At 44.5% G+C, this 17,683-nt stretch overlaps 1 protein-coding gene across 4 annotated transcripts in view; it reads left to right on the top strand.

Moving 5' to 3' along the window:
- The window catches only part of robo3 (roundabout, axon guidance receptor, homolog 3 (Drosophila)), a 101,701-nt gene that overhangs the window by 65,690 nt on the left and 18,328 nt on the right, over positions 1 to 17,683 (top strand). For all 4 annotated transcript variants that reach the window (XM_085798714.1, XM_085798713.1, XM_085798716.1 and 1 more), the window contains exons 8-14: positions 621 to 792; positions 3,839 to 4,044; positions 12,208 to 12,289; positions 13,218 to 13,386; positions 16,774 to 16,940; positions 17,070 to 17,191; positions 17,328 to 17,544. In XM_085798714.1, coding sequence (XP_085654840.1) covers positions 621 to 792; positions 3,839 to 4,044; positions 12,208 to 12,289; positions 13,218 to 13,386; positions 16,774 to 16,940; positions 17,070 to 17,191; positions 17,328 to 17,544 — 1,135 coding nt within the window. The remainder of the gene's footprint in view (positions 1 to 620; positions 793 to 3,838; positions 4,045 to 12,207; positions 12,290 to 13,217; positions 13,387 to 16,773; positions 16,941 to 17,069; positions 17,192 to 17,327; positions 17,545 to 17,683) is intronic.

Below are 17,683 nucleotides of genomic sequence, written 5' to 3'. Positions count from 1 at the left end.
GAATGTGCTGAAAGCCCTGATGAGAGTGCGTGGGTGCCTGTAGCATGGCTCCCAGGTACAGATTAGAGGGGGTAGAGTGAGATTGGAGGAGGCCTGGAGAATGTGTGTGTGTATGTGTGTGTGTGGGAGAGAGGGAGAACAAGAGTGGAGGAGAGAGATAAAAAAAAAGAAAAAGGAGAAAGCACGGAGGAAGAGGAGGAGAGGAAGTATGTGGGCAGCGAGTTGGGAACGGTGGCTGCCTTTCAGCGAGACACCCAGGAAACATCCAGTTATTTCATACTGTGAAAGAGAGAAAAGGGAGAGGAGACGAGATGAGGCATCAAAGACTGTTGTTGTCATGGAGTTAAATATAAGGTGAAAGGGAACAGCCAAGCATGTGTGTAAAAGGTGATTAACAGCAGGTTGGATGTAGCTGTCAGGGCCGGGAGGTTGCCCCAGAGGAAGACGCTCCACACCGCCTCCCTCTCATCTGATGGGTTGTTGTCGTAGGAACAGATACTGACATATGCACAAAGAGATACCGTGTACATGAAACTGATGTAAATCATTCATCAGGTTGGTACTGAGTGCACAGGATGGAGAAAAATGAAAAATCTTCATGATGGTTTCCTCTCCTCCAGATCCTGCTCTTCCCCATCCAGGAGCCGTCACAGGCGGGACGCTTCTCCGTGTCTCTGAGCGGCGAGCTGACCATCACCGACGTCCAAGTCAAAGACTCTGGCTACTACATCTGCCAGGCCATCAGCGTGGCTGGCAGCATCCTGACTAAAGCCCTGCTAGAGGTGGAAAGTGGTGAGTGGAAGCACAGAAACACACATTAACGCAGGCAGGCAGGCAGGCAGGCAGGCAGGCAGGCAGGCAGGCGGTGTGTGGATTTACATGAGAACAGTAACCTGATTACACAAAATAAGGACTGTCAAAGGATCTTTCATGAATTTCCCCTCTCTGTGTGCTCTTATATATTTAACATATTGGCAAAATGATGAGAAATTTTCAGTAGATGCTTTAAAAAAAAACCTTAAGCAAATGAAAAATGCTGCTTTGATCAGTAGAAATGTATATTTCATATTTCTTCATTAGCATTTGCACTGAAATCTGTGTGTATCCTCAGACTGCAGTGACTTATACCCTTGAGTTTAATTAATCAATCAGTTTATGTATTAACTGGATGAACCAAAGTCCATGTGTGTGTTTTAGGGAAATATTCTTGTCTAGCTTCTGAAATCCATTGATTCCTTCACAAATCTTTCAACCGAACGCCCCAGGCTTCTTATTTTGTTTAATTATTTCTCACAATCTGCTGTTATAACACCTCTCCGCCCTCCCCCATCCCACATGTGCAACCCACATATATCCAAATATCCCTTCCTTCAAATGTGCAAACAGCAGGAGTCCTTGTCTGATGAGATCAAAAGGGACAACTGGTGATAGTTTTTATGCAAATAACCCTGCTGCAACATATGCCCCCCTCCCTCCCTCCCTCCCTCCCTCCCATCCATCCATTCAGAGAGTAAACAGGGATTGTATTCAGCTCTGTCTGCTCTAACTCCTGTGTTGACTTTTGCACGTTTTCAGTTAGCTCTCAGTTATCTGATGGTATCTCTGCTCCCCACTGCACCGAGGGGCCGAGCAATATGTCTGTAGGAAAATGTCGCCCTGCAGCGACGTGGTGTTGTCGTTTCTCTCAGAGCCGTGGGAGCAGCAGTTATCACCGCAGAGGAGGGGAAAGAAAAGAAAAGAAAAAAAAACTTTATGACTTTATGTTTCTTTATGACTTATCCAAACTGAGCATAACTCTGGTGGTTGGCAACGCTCGTACCACAGTTGTTTACATTCAAGACTGAACCTACAGGCGAGCAGACACGGGAGCACGGCCATATAAGTTCATGGGCTGCTCTGTGTGGTCTCCGTGTGGCTACCATCACCGTCAGGAAGGCTGCGGGCACACGGGGGTCAAGAGACCCAGAAGCTGTGTTGATGTATTCTGGCCTGCACACCCTGTAAGCCCATTTCAACTGGAACACTAGAGGCAGCCTGCAGGAATACAGATTGTGGACTGCACAGTGTCTCTTGGTCATGAATCTATAAAACTCTAGTGTGGTTTCGTTCCTGGAAAACACAGTCAGTGCTGAGAGAAGTTTCAGGCACTAAAAAGTAAAAGTTAGGACGGTTTCAAAACCCAGTGACTGAAAGGTTCTGCAGAAAAACTGGAACAAAGGTAAATCAGATAAATATTTACTGCTTCTGTCTTTAAAGCAGCACCAGTTCTCCTTGTACTCAGCAGATAGGTAGGTTGTTCCTGCTCAGTGTCTCTCCATGAGATCCAGACTGGTTCTTAAAGGGATATTTCAACATTTTGGCAAGTTTGTATATTGCCATAATCCCTATAGTTTTAGGAGTAGCTTCATAACTTTAATTGTCGGTGCAAGCTGTTTTTAGATCGGCAGGGCAGAGACGTGAGCTCTGCACGGCGCTCAGTATTTTTGCATTTCCCTTATCAAACTACACAATCCAACAACTCTAAAACGCTCTGGTGGACAAGTTGTGACCTGCACATTCACCACACTATGAGATAATAACAGAACGTTACAAGGCAGAGTTGTTTTCGAGGCAAATAAGTAGCCGGAACTACATTCCGATCACGGTTTCTTGGCAGAGTGACTTCAAAGGTGCAAGTAGTTCAGATTATTTGCTTCATGTGTCATAATATTACATAATTCTACGTTATTATTTAATAGCATGGTGAATGTGCAGGTCACAACTTGTCCACCAGAGCGTTTAGGAGTTGTTGGATTGTGTATTTGATGAGTTTTATGAGGGAAACCAAGAAATCCCATTAGCCTCCATTGCGTTAGCTGAGCAGCTTGCGTCTCTGCCGCGCTGATCTCAAAACAGCTTGCACCGATAATTAAAGGTAATGAACCTACTACTATGACTAAAGGGATTATGGCAATAGGAGAATTTGCCAAAATATTGAAATATCCCTTTAAAGGCTCTGGTTTTGTGTTTGGACTCATTGACCACTTATTGCTGCACAAAGACCAATCAGATGTCTCCTGATGGGACATCAAACACTAACAGAGCCTAAAACCTTTCCACAGCAGTGAGGAAAACAAAGTATGAATAATCAGTTATCCAGCAGGTCCATATCCCATGTTATCCACGGCTGTTGTTTTTTTTAAACAGATAATTAAGATGCTGTCATGTGGTCCATCAGCCTTGTCAGGAGGAAACTGCATCAACATGTTGTTGCCTCACAGAAATCTATGTCATCATTTTCGATTTGCATGTGGAAGTGGAGCAGGACCACAGAGAGAGGTCGACCTGAGAGACTGTGGAAGAGGGTGATGTTTTTATTACATGGTAGGACAGTGGCTTCATGGGCAGGAATCTAGATCTGTAACCCAGAGACTGAAGAGAGGACAATGATCCAAAGTGCAGCAGAAGCAGGATGAGATGTGATATTCCTATCCATCCTGTTTGGATGGATCTTGGACGATGAGATTGGAAACTATTAGACAGGAAGTTGAGGAGTCTGTGTTATCCCAGTGTCAGAGCAGCAGTCTGTAGTTTTCTGGATGGAGAACCAGCATGAGGTCAACTATCCACTGGATGATCACCATGTTTCAGTCTATGGGTAGCCACATTTTCCCACTGCAGAGTGTCATTGTGTTGACAAGGAGATGGACTGTGGTACAGACTCTCCACTGTGTATTTCGTGAGAATATAGAAACACAAGTTTTATATCGATATGTTTCCTAAATTCAGAAGAACTTTATGTGTTTTTATTTTGAAGCTCAGCACAATGTAACTTTTCCACTCTCCTGCCCCCCTGCAGCACCTTCAGATCGCGTCCCCCCCATCATCCGCCAGGGACCGGCCAATCACACGCTGGCTCCGGGCGCCACCGCCCAGCTGCACTGCCACATCATGGGCAACCCCACCCCCAGCATCCAGTGGGAGAAAGACGGCCAGAGGATCCTGGGAAACGACGGCCGGGTCAGCTTGATGGAGAACGGCACCTTTCAAATCACCAACCTGCAGGTATTTAAAGGAGACGGATGGAGCGCAATAACAGTCTGTTTGTCGGCGAAACCCCACAGCAATGAAACAGGAAGTGAAAAACTTTCCACAGCTGTTATTTTCATTTTTTAAACCGACTGCTTCTCTGTAACGACCTTCAACTCAGTCATTTATTTAGTATTTATTACGGCTTTTAATTCCGTGACACCTCACCTCCCACTGAACTCATTAAAATGTATTCACCGTACGCATGCATCACTATTTGCACATCAAACACGACACAACTCACGCAAGATAAACACACCCCACATGATGAAACAGCACGGTTTGAACCGACGGGGTCAGTGTGAAGCACTTAAACAGAGGACGTTTTTACTGTTGGCTCCGATGATGAGTTTTTATGAGAAAGGGGAGAGGAGGAGAGAATGTAGCGAAACGCCATCGGTAAGGCGTGATCGCCATGATAATGAGCGAGCGAGGCCATTAGCAGTCGTTAGAGCCGTCTTACTCGATGCTAATGAAATCCATTCTGGCCCAGAATTCCCTCCTGGGCGAGAAGCGAAGCACCTGAGGTCACCGCAGCCTCAGCAAGAGACTCAAGGAGGCTCACACATTAATTGATTGTGGGTTCTCAATGATTAACGATCGCTGAGACTCGTAATTAAATCCTCAACACATCAGTGCAAGCGAGGACGGGAGAGATGGAGACGGAGGAGCGTGAGGCTGATGCGAGAGGAGACAGTTGAAGAGTCAGAGGCCCCGAAGAGCATCTTAAGCTGCGTTCACGTCATGCGTGGAATAAAAAAAATTTTAAAAAGGGGAGCGACTTTGACAGCTGAGAGCTGCAAAACTTGGAAGTGCCGGTGCTCTTGAAGCTGTCAAGACGCCGTGTTGGAGACTTCATCCGATCAGATTCAACTCAGAGACAAACAGACGTGTCCTCAAAGATGTCTACGGGGCTCGGGTTTTTACAGAGGAGATCACAAAGATGACATGTAGGAAGTGTGTGATTTATTATTTATTTGTTTGAAATGTAGCCCCGTTGAAATCAGAGCTGAGAGGAAGAAGGGTGGAAACAGGAGAGCGGAGACAATCGGCTCCAAAGGGGTCTAAACAGAAAGGTCGGTTCGGGCGTCTTTAAATAACACCGCTCACTTATGTGTGTGTGTGTGTGTGTGTGTGTGTGTGTGTGTGACCTATTTAAAAAGCCATCAGACTGTTTCAGATGGATTTGAAATGAGTCAAAAAAGTTAAACGAGCGGCTCGTTCCCTGTTGCACAGGACGTCTTTAAACTGATTTCACGGCAGCCTGAAATCTCAGCAATTAATTTGGTGCCAAAGCTATGAAAGTCAAGAGAGAGAAGAGGAGGGTGGGGGGGGGGGGGGCAAGACAGAGACAGATTGACACATTGATCATCACGATTGCATCAGCCGCTCTGTAGCAGTGACTCACAGGACACTTGTGCCGCTGGAACGTGACTTTATCTCGCTGGTTCGAGCCCCCACAGTGGGTCTGACAAACTACAACACAAGAGTCAGGGTCCTGGATGTCGCATGTTAAAGGGATAGTTCAGCATTTTGACAAATTGGCCCATTGCCATAATCCCTATAGTCATAGCAGTAGGTTTGTTAACTTCAATTGTCGGTGCAAGCTATTTTTAGAACAGCGGAGCAGAGCCGCAAGCTGCTCAGAGCTACGCTACAGCGTGGTGAATGTGCAGGTCACAACTTGTCCATGAGAGCGTTTTGGAGTTGTTGGATTGTGTATTTGATGAGTTTGATGAGGGAAACCAATAAATCCCATTAGCCTCCGTAGCGTAGCTCTGAGCAGCTCGCCATTCTAAAAACAGCTTGCACCAACAAATAAAGGTAACAGACTTACTGCTAAAATTATAGGGATTATGGCAATGGGCCAATTTGCCAAAATGTTGAACTATCCCTTTAAATGACTTTACAGCCCCCAGGGAGGCGCAGACAAGCTGGTTTTGTTCGGTACACAATGTAAGTATGTGTTAAAATCATATGGAGTTCACCTTGAGGCAAGGACGCATGTTAGATAACATGCTGTGATGCTTCTTTGGTATTCATTTGATTATCTGCTCTAATAATAATACATATCAGTATGTGTATAGTTTGACAAAATAACAATAAAATAATAAGTCTTTTCCAAATTCTCACATATTTTAAGTCGTTTTGCATCAATAACACGATAGATACATAAAATCTTTAAACATCTTTACTGTTGAGTCTGCCATTATTCAAAACACCGAGCCTAATTTAAGCAGTGCAGAGAAGAAAAAAATGAAATCATGCTTCATAAATCACATTTAACCCCTGAAATAATCAGTATAAATCAGTTGATCTCATCTGGGCCCCTGGAGGGGGACAGATGGTCTGTTTGTTCCTCATACCCTGGCAACGGGTAGATGCCATTACCCTGGGATCTCTGCCAGACACACACTACCTCTGTCCCTCGCAGAATGCCAAGACGTCCTGGACAGACAGGAAGCGTGTGTGTGTGTGTGTGGTGGTTAGAAAGAGGCTTGTGCTGCCATTCTGCTAAATGGTTGATGTGGGCGTAGTATGGTGTGTGTGTGTGTGTGTGTGAAGGGGGTGGGGTTGGTAATGGCAAGGTAAAAAAAGGAAAAGGACAGGAACAGTTGGGCAACGGAGGAGGCGAACAAAGCCGGCGCAGACAGAGGACGGAGGACCACGCGGACACAAAAGAAAACAGATTACTGCAGTAATCTGGTTACGGCGGGAAATCGAGTTCATGTGTTGACGTTAAACCCCAGCGTACGCGTGCTCTGGTCGGTAATCACGTCTCCCTTCTGCTCCCACTCACAAAAAAAGCATCTGACATCATTATCAAGCTTCTCCTGTGCAGCATGTTAATATCCATACATTAAAACCCACCAGCAAGAGGAACCTCGCCACTGAACACACCACGCACATCTGTACACAGATGTTCAACAAACAAAGACCAAAAAGTTCTTTCTTCTTTTTACAATTATAAATATTTAAAGGGGTAGTTCAACATTTGGGCAAATTGGCCCATTGCCATAATCTCTATAGTTTTAGGAGTAGGTTCTTTACCTTTAATTGTCGGTGCAAGCTATTTTCAGAATGGCGGAGCAGAGCCGCGAGCTGCTCAGAGCTACGCTACGGAGGCTAATGGAATTTCTTGGTTTCCCTCATCAAACTCATCAAATACACAATCCAACAACTCCAAAACGCTCTGGTGGACAAGTTGTGACCTGCACATTCACCACGCTATGAGACAATAATAATGGAATCTTACGAGACAGAGTTGTTTTCGAGGCAAATACAGAGACTGCTTGCAGAAAACCTGCCCCCGATGAGAACGCGCATCAGCGGTGTTGCATGAATTTACCTTGAAAACAACTCTATCTCGTAACATTCCGTTATTATCTCATAGCGTGGTGAATGTGCAGGTCACAACTTGTCCACCAAAGCGTTTTGGAGTTGTTGGATTGTGTATTTGATGAGTTTGATGAGGGAAACCAAGAAATCCCATTAGCCTCTGTAGCGTAGCTCTGAGCAGCTAGCGGCTCTGCTCCGCTGTTCTAAAAATAGCTTGCACTGACAATTAAAGGTAAAGAACCTACTCCTAAAACTATAGGGATTATGGCAATGGGCCAATTTGCCAAAATGTTGAACTATCCCTTTAAATGAAAAAACACTAAAGTTTCCTTCAGTTTGACTGGCAGATGATTTCTGGGAGATACAGTAGAAAAAGTCCTAATTATATAAATATTCACATTCCCTCTTGAAGTTTGGATATCCTCCTCCTCCCTCCCTCCCTCCCTCCTCTCCTCCTCTCGCCTCATCCATTTTTCAGCAATCTGTTTCACACAGTGCCCAGAGCTGCTGGCCTTGATTAATAGTCAGGTGTCCCGGCTGTTTACCCCGCCCGCCTTGCCCTCCGTGCTGCATCCCCCACCCCCCCTTGTCCACCGATCAAACCGCCACCATCTGGGGACCACCTCAGACTGGCGCATCATCAGCTGGTCCACAGGTCAACCCAAGGTCAGAGCCTATAGAAAGAGAGGGGAGGAGCGCATAGGGGGCTGGAGAGTCACCTGTCCCGTGTCCTGCAGGACGCTCTGACAAGCCACTTAGCCCTGAGTAATTTCTCTGTCAGCGTTACTGATGAGCCGGCCCACAGATGCACGGGAGGAGAACGGCCAAGTGCGTCAACAGAGCTCAGCGAGGCATTAGTCATGATAGGCTCTGCCGTGCATATCCCTCTGCATAATGTATAAGGTTTTCAATGGGAGTAATATGGGCCGTGTTCACAGAATAAGTGAATAAGGGAAGGCTGATTGTGTTTGTGCTGGATTAGCTCTTGCATGTAAATTGATGAACTGTGCGGAAACAACGGACTGTCTTTCAGCAAAACAGATGAAAAACCATTTAAAATTCACAAAAGCGCACACACACACACACACACACGCACACATATCTTGTATGACCACATGCACAGTGTGCAGCAGGAGGAGTGTTTACAGAGCCAGCAGCTTGAACAGGTGCAGCGAATGTGACGAGCTGTTAGTCCCTTTGCCCTCACCACACACTGTAAACTGACCTGAGTGTCTCTGATTAGAATTAATCTGGTTTTAAACCTGTGGAGTTCACATTTGTGGAGGAAGTGCACAAACTTTGTTTTTTTTGTTTATTTCAATTATATCACACAGTACATATTGTTATGTCCTTGAGGCGACCAATTGCAGAACCTTATTTGTCCCTTTTTTTTTTTTTTTTTTTCAAAATTGCACTGATCCTATCTCCTGCAGTCAATAACTGTTAAGGTGCATCAACCACCGCTGTTGGGCTTTAGGCAGAAAATAAGATTGGAGCGTTAAAGGTCCAGTGTGTAAAATGAGGGGAGGCATTCCGATTCTATTATTTATCTATTAAATAATTATATTGTTTATTTATGAACATGAAACTCTTGAAACGTGCTCTCTGGTTGGCTGGATTTTCCATTCCGTACAAACATGGCGGTGCAAGATGGCGACACTCTCTAAGCAAGACCCTTGCTATGTAGATATAAAAGAAGAATTATAAGGCTACGAAAACCAAATGAATTTTATTTTATAATGATGATACACTTAGAAATATATTTATTGGTAGTATATTCAGATTTTGTCAATAAACCTTGACAAATAGGCTATTACACACTGGACCTTTAACATGTCTATTTAACTACTGCTACATGGCTAACCTTAGCATTACTGTAGCAGCTGATTACTCACCAGTTTGAGTTCAGCATCAAGCTTCACTCCATCACTCACAGCCGTGTCCAGAGGTGGATACACCAGTGCTAAGTCTAGCCCCCCACCACTCAGAGGACACGATGTTGTAAGCTCCTGCAGTGATGGCATGAAGCTCTTATCAGACAGTCACCACCACCTGCTTCCAACAAGAAGCCCCGTTCAGCAGCAGGAAAAAGCTTACAAAGTAAATCCTAAATAGCTAAAGGTCCCGTGTGGAAAAGCTATTCATGTAACATTTGCAAAGCTAATTTCTGGGGCTCTTTTTATAGTTTCCCAGTGCACTGATTCATTTGTTGGGGTGAAAGTTAGGCCAAATAAAACATGCAAGGTGATAGTTGGCGATGATAATGTCAGAACCATGCCCATTTTTGAGCTAAATGAATTTATTAACCAATCAGAGCCTCAGTTGTCCTCTTATTTTCCTTTGTTGCACGCAGTTTTCAGTGTGAATATTAAGCACACATCCTTGGGCACATACTAGTGGAGCACACAATACAAAACAAAGCAGCTCCTGTTTGTTTATTCCACCAACTTCTCCGCATAAAAGATACAAACACAGTTTTTCTAGTAATAGAGCAGCAGTGGACAACGTCACGGAGCCGGATTGACATCTGTGTAAAGGACAGCAACCATGTTGTGTTACATATTGTGTCTCTGACTCCTGAACACCAGCGTGTTACCTCAAAACACACAGGCAGTGGCATCATGCCGGCTTTGTTTGGTTCACTGTGTAAACAAGGCAGCGCAATGTAGCAGAATCTCTGTTTAAAAGTCTGCAGTCTCACTGTCCTGAAGACATCCTGAACATGTCCTGAAGACATTTTGAAGATATTATAAAGACAGCTTGAACATATCCTGAAGACATTTTTAAGACATTATGAAGACATTCTGAAGACATTTTAAGACATTATAAAGACATTATAGAGACACCTGAACATATCCTGAAGACATTCTAAAGACATTGTGAAGACAATAATATAAAGACATTATGAAGACATCCTAAAGACAGCTTGAACATATCCTGAAGACATTTTGAAGACACCCTGAAGACATTTTAAGACATTATAAAGACACCCTGAACATATCCTGAAGACATTCTAAAGACATTGTGAAGATATCCTGAATACATCCTGAACATATCCTGAAAACATACTGAAGACATTCTAAAGTCATTGTGAAGACATCCTGAAAATATCCTGAAGACGTCCCCACATGTTGCCGTGTAAGTCCATAATTCTCTCAAATGAAAGCAGTGTTGTGGCCACAACATAGATCACACCAGTAAACTTAAAAAGCTGACTCCACATGACTGAACCGTCTTTGTCCTCTAACATCCGTCAGTAGCAGAACGGTTTCCTGTTTTGAGGATAAATCAGTAAAAAAATGAAAGGAATAAAAAAGACAGAAACAAGAAGAAGAAAGAGAATGTGACACAGAGGGATGAAACCAAACAAACTAAAACGTGTTTGGAGGTGCAGCTGCGGTGAGTTGTTACCACCTCAGAGTCACATTGAAAGATTCCCCAGTGTGGAGACCCCCAACATCTCCTCTGTTGTAAGCAATTTCACAGCCCGTCTAGCTTTTGGCTTCCCTCCCCAAATATTTAATTGCCAGCATTCACATGTGTACACACACATACATGTACACACACACACACATGTGCACACCCAGGCACATTTATCACCCACCTCTTAATTACATCTGCTCATAGCCTGTCCAGAATGCTAAGTAGCTGTTCAGTATAAAAGACTCCAGCCTCAGAAATTTCTAGACGTCTAGCTGGTCATTAAAATTCTGTCTTTTGATCCTTCCTTTAGCTCTCCTCCTCCGCTGTGTAGGAATCAGACGAGGAACATAAAAGCCACCAGCTTGACTTAAGCTCTGATTTCAAATGAGTCCACTGAGAATTATCATTTATGAAAAAAAAATGGGGTACCTACAAGTGACAAAATGTCCAAAGTAGAAACGGTTAATTAAAGTAGAGTGCCAAAAAAAAATCATTTTAAGTCAACAATAATTGATTCCTAATAGAAAGTCATAATGAAAAAAATAATGACAAACATATTTGAATAAATATACCAAATTATTTTTTGACTTGAATGTGGTATTTTTCCCAATAGCTGACGCTGATGTTAAATATTATTTCAAAGTTGCTGCTGTAAAAGGGGATGATCAAAGTAATTCACATGCACTTGACGTCTGAACCATGCAAATGAGTCCCGCCACTGCATTAGCATGGGGGCTCCACGTCCCCTTTAAAGTTCACCTGTCTGAGGACTGAGAAATTTCTTCTCTGTGTTATTATATCTGTCCATGCATCGATAATTCTGCCCCCGTTGTCAGCGGGACGTGCTTAGGTTCCAGCTGAGGAACTTAGAAGGTGTCATCTGTGATTTTCATGCCTTGCTCAGGTTGAATGGTTTTCCTCCATGAAGCCCCACACACACACACACACACACACACACACACACATTGAGACAGAGGGAGGTGGCTCTTTCCTGTATTTTGTATGTGAGCACTTTTTAAACACAGCAGCACCAGTGGGAGCCACAGTGTACGAGTATCTGATATAATAATGATGATATTAATCTTTTTCTTCTTTTTTTTAAGTCAAATTTTTCTTTCATATGAAAACTGTCCGCTTTGTGGGTTGCGTCCATCTTGTTCTGTCGGCTTTTCATCCTCACCTCCTTCCTCTCTGCTCAGTATTCTGAGTACAAACATCCAGCTTTGAGAGATATGACATTTAGTCTCAATCACTGCTAATGGATGCATTAACACAGTGTCGCAATGTCCCTTCCGCACATACACATACACATACACATACACATGTGTGCTTAGTGTGTACGCACCAAACTAATGATACACATCTCACTGTTGCCAGGAAACGGACTCTGGGGTTTATACGTGCCTGGCTTCCAGCTCCAGCGGAGAGACGAGTTGGAGTGGAGTGCTCACAGTCAAAGGTAAATTGTCTCCGTGTGATTTAACTACATGCAAATGGCAGTTGTATGAAGTAGCGAGGTATATAACGCAATACCAAGATGTGTAATTAACTAAAAAACCTTTTGTGTAGCTGAAAAGAAATGTAGAACGAGCCCAATCCTTCTTATGAACCCTCCTGTTTCTGCTGTGTTAGTCATTTAGAAAACTTTTTTTTGGTGGAAAGTCTCTGCGACACTTTTCTACCGCTTTAATTAACGGCAATGAACTTATCAATGACACAGTAAAATGTGACTACAGATAAGAGGATTTATGAGCAGAGAGGTAATTCTTAATGTGCAGGCGGTTACTTTATAAAGACAGTGTCCCAGTACTGTTTAATTGATGGGGAGTTTAAATAAAGCAGTTAACCCCTGCTGGTCCTGAGGCTGTTACCACGGCGCACTGCACATACTATGTGAGTATGGAGGGTAATGTTGTTGAAAAAAGACGCTTCTGGGGGTAAATAAAGGTGAAAAACATGCTAATGGAGCATCTCAGCTGAATCGCAGCGCTCTGTGAGGCCGTGCCCTCTTTATTTCCTCCACGGGGCATTAGCACATAAAATATTTCAATGAGTAGACATTTCATTAGCGGCTGTAAATGAAGGAATAACGACTTTAACAAGCCGCTCCGACGACACCTTTAGTTTGTTATTTGACTATTAGCGACATAATGGTTAGTTAGGATCTAATATGAGCATGAGTCAGTTGGAAAGCGAGGAGCCGGGGCCTCCAGGGAGAGCGATGCAAATGTTTAGTCGCCCTCGGTGGGATGACGCACAGAGAGGACGTTATGAGGCTGCGATGCTAAAGGCAAAATCACATTCTAATCAAATGTTTTCCCTCCTCCTCCTCTCTCTACTTTTATGTCTCTTCTTGCTCTCTTTCTCCTCTCCCTCCCTCCATCCAGAGAGCGCGGACCCCTCGGTGGCTCAGACCACAGAGCCCTTCCAGCTGCCCGGTCCTCCACACAAACCCATAGTCACGGATGTGTCCAAGAACAGCGTCTCTCTGACCTGGCAACCCAACGCCCATGAGGGAGGAGCCGCCGTCACCTCCTACATCATCGAGGCCTTCAGGTGAGTTTCCCCACATCGTCATCATCATCATCAGGTGTGTTAACCTGATATCAGTGCATTATCATGATCTGTGGGACCTTCACTGTTCTCTAGGGCTGCAACTAATGATTATTTTAATTATCGATTAGTTTGGTCAATAAAATGTTAAAGGGATAGTTCAACATTTTGACAAATTAGCCCATTGCCATAATCCCTATAGTTTTAGGAGTAGGTTCTTTACCTCTAATTGTCGGTGCAAGCTGTTTTTAGAACGGCGGAGCGGAGCAGAGCCGTGAGCTGCTCAGAGCTACGCTGCAGAGGCTAATGGGATTTCTTGGTTTCCCTCATCAAACTCATCAAATACACAATCCAACAACTCCAAAACGCTCTGGTGGACAAGTTGTGACCAGCACATTCACCACGCTATGAGATAATAACAGAACGTTACGTCTCTGCATTTTCCTCGAAAACAACTCAGTCTCATAACGTTCTGTTATTATCTCATAACGTGGTGAATGTGCAGGTCACAACTTGTCCATGAGAGTTGGAGTTGTTGGATTGTGTATTTGATGAGTTTGATGAGGGAAACCAAGAAATCCCATTGGCCTCCGTAGCGTAGCTCCGAGCAACTCGCGGCTCTGCTCCGCCGTTCTAAAAATGGCTTGCTCTGACAATTATAGGGATTATAACAATGGGCCAACTTGCCAAAATGTTGAACTATCCCTTTATGAAGCTAAAATCAGAGAATTGGGTTTTTCTTTTTCTTAAAAAACTACCCAAACCGATTATTCGATTAGCAAAATAGTTGACAATTAATTTCATAGTCGATTATTGTGCGATTAATCGATTAATTGCTGCAGCTGTAACTATCACACACATGTCAGAAACTTTCTCATGAGCCTAAGCTGCCCTCACAGCAGAAAAACCCCTCAGGTTCAGTCGCTTGAGAGGAAGCTCACCTTGGATTAATTCAGGGGGAAAGTAGATGCAGCCGAGCAGTTTGGGTGGCTCGGATGGGAGTGGTGGGGCCTCCAGATGGAGATAGGCAGGGTTACAGGGGGGGGGATGTGTCCGCCTGATGCGATAAAGAAGGGGAACACCGGTTAGAGCCTAATCAGATCCAGACGTACGCCGTGGCCCGGGCCCCGGCTGCCGAGCGCTTTTTCCCGGTAACCGCAAACTGATTCTTTTATAAAGAAGCTGCAGGGTGAGCGCTGGGATGTTTGCAATAACATTTCCTTGCCTGAGGTGCTGAGGTTTGTTTGTAGGAAAGATGGGTAATAGTGTTTATTTAGTGCGCGAATGCAGACTTTTCTGTTCTCCCGGTGAGGCTGCATTCATTTCCTCGCTGTCGGAGCCACAGCCTCGCGCGCGTGTGTGTGTGTGTGTGTGTGTGTGTGTGTGTGTGTGTGTGTGTTTGAACTCCCTCTGAGCATCTCCTGCTGCAAAGTTACCTTGAATTTAGTGCTGGCTTAGGGCAGGCAGCACTCACACACACGTATGCACACAATGAGTATTCATGAGTCGTTCTCCTCTTTGCTCTAATTGTGCCGTGCGGCTCTGAAGCTGGTTCGCCACAATCCCCCACAATGCCCTTGGGGAGAATGTGAGAGTGTAAAAACAAATGGTTTGGGAGGCCTTAGTGACTGCTGCTCTGCCAAGGTGACAAGACAACAGGGAGACAGGAGGAGAGCGGAGCAGGTCTGAGGGGTGGTGGTGGGATAAATGCGTCTGGGCCAGCGCCACAAGGCCAAGACCGTGCCCTTGTTTCCTGCAGGCAGCTGTAGCCTCCTTACAAGCCTCATTACATTATTCATCGACACAGCAAATTGTACGATTTGAAGGGGAAGCTTCATGCCAGCGCAAAAAAAAAAAAAAAACTTCTCTGAACCAAGTGACTTTGCTCACATCTGCTATTGTTTACCATGGAGGAAATATTAGAGGAAGCCAAAAATAGATGCGGCTTATTGCCCTGAGATCTTCCCATGCACTGGTTAATTGTGTAGCTGCACATGAAATCAGCATTGCAAAGCACTCCCGCATGCACGGTGAGGCCGCTGCAGACACACAGGCACAGCGGCTGCGTGTTGTCTCTCTGTGGCGACGCAGCATGTAATTAAGTGCATTAACTCAAGGTGGCTGAAGAAGCTGCACTTTACTTAAGTATTTCCTTTTCGTGGTACCTAACTTTACTTGACAGGGAGCCCCCAGCTGCAGCTGTATTCGGCATTACAGTGATCTTGCTCAGGGACTCTTAGGTAGAAGGCAGAAGCAGTGGATCAGTGGAGAAGCTGATTTTACATCCAAAACTTCTGAGCTTGTAAAACATGATATGGTGCAAACTGACTATATTTAACAGTGTACGCAATTATAGTTTAGAGATATAATAAATTCACCTGACAGAAACATGATCTTATTTTAACACTGGTCATTTCTCATGCCAAATATTTCATGTTTTTTTGGGGGGGAGGGGGCGATTTCCAGCTTTTTAATTACTTTAGTAATTTTTAATTAATCTCCTTGGGCTCTGGATAACAGTGACTCATCACATTAATCCATAATGAATTAAGTTCCATAATAATCGTGAGTTACATAATAATCACATAAATAATTTAAAATACATCAGTGAAGAAAAATGAAGCCAATAAGGAAGTGCTACAAACTGCAGTTCGTCTACTGACCACTAGAGTGTGGTTCCGACAGTGAGTCAGTCCTCATTAACTCCCATGTTAAAATGTCCAACTTTGCAGCAGAAATAAACACGTTTTACAACTTGGTACACTCGCCTGTTTAAAGGGATAGTTCAACATGTTGGCAAATTGGCCCATTGCCATAATCCCTATTGTTTTAGGAGTAGGTTCATTACCTTTAATTGACGGTGCAAGCTGTTTTTAGAACGGCGGAGCAGAGCCGTGAGCTGCTCAGAGCTACGCTACGGAGGCTCATGGGATTTCTTGGTTTCCCTCATCAAACTCATCAAATACACAATCCAACAACTCCAAAATGCTCTGGTGGACAAGTTGTGACCTGTACATTCACCACGCTATGAGATAATAACAGAACGTTATGAGACAGAGTTGTTTTCGAGGTAGATTCATGCAAAACCTGCTGATGCCTCCATTAGCCTCCGTAGCGTAGCTCTGAGCAGCTTACTGACAATTAAAGGTAACAAACCTACTCCTAAGACTATTATGGCAATGGGCCAGTTTGCCAAAATGTTGAACTACCCCTTTAACTTATATTCATGTTCAAAGTTCTGCATTATTGAGGGGCAGACAGCAGAGTGTAGACTGCCAAGATGCTGACAGAGGAGCGGCTCACTCTCCATACATAATGCACTGGCTGACATTGAGATGACACATACTTGAACAGAAATTGAACATCTTGTTTTCTTCTGCCTTTTCCCAGCCAATCAGCAGGCAGCACTTGGCACACTGTGGCCGACATGGTCAAGATGGAAACGTACACAATCACCGGCCTTCTCCCCAACACCATCTACCTGTTCATCGTCCGAGCTGTCAACGCCTACGGCCTGAGCGACCCCAGCCCCATCTCCGAGCCCGTCAGAACACAAGGTCAGCCTGCACCCTTCACACGCCGCGCAGTGCACAACGCTCAGACGTATAATCATTAAAACCAGCACAGTGTGCGCTAATGCATTGGCTGTAGCTGTCTAAGGAGTAGTGGATGTGTGTGTCTCTTAGATGTGAGTCCTACAGGTCAGGGGGTGGACCACAGGCAGGTGCAGAGGGAGCTGGGAGAGGTGGCGGTCCAGCTTCAAGAGCCTGTCACACTAACACCTGCTTCCATCAGAGTGTCCTGGACTGTGAGTGGCTGAAACTTTTTTTTTTTTTTTTTGCGTTCAGAGAAGGAGAATTTGAGGGCGTAGTTAAAGGAGAAATCTCCTCTTTCAGCTTTTTTTTTTTAATTCTCATTTTCCCCATCTCCACCTTCAACTCAAGGTCGACCGTCAGTCCCAGTTCGTTCAGGGCTACCGTCTCTTCTACCGACCCAGCGGAGGGAACTGGATGCTCCAGGACATCAACTCCCCGTCGGAGCGCAGCACCGTCCTCTCCAGCCTCTTCAAAGGAACCGAGTACGAGATAAAGATCCGTCCCTATTTCGACGAATTCCAGGGCAAAGACAGCAGAACGTTACTGATCCGAACCCAGGAAGAAGGTAAGAAATCTGATCAATTCTGAAAAAGCAGAAAGAAAAAAAAGGCCTTTTTATTAAACCTGGCGAGGTTTTCTTTGATATTGTGGGACCTTGGAAATTGTTGTTCATTAACCTGCATGGGACCACATGAATCTCAATA

Source organism: Trachurus japonicus, chromosome 14 (assembly GCF_045865225.1).
Source record: "Trachurus japonicus isolate A0001 chromosome 14, Traja_1.0".
Classification (NCBI taxonomy): Eukaryota; Metazoa; Chordata; class Actinopteri; order Carangiformes; family Carangidae; genus Trachurus; species Trachurus japonicus.
This window is presented reverse-complemented; position numbering and strand designations above follow the sequence as displayed.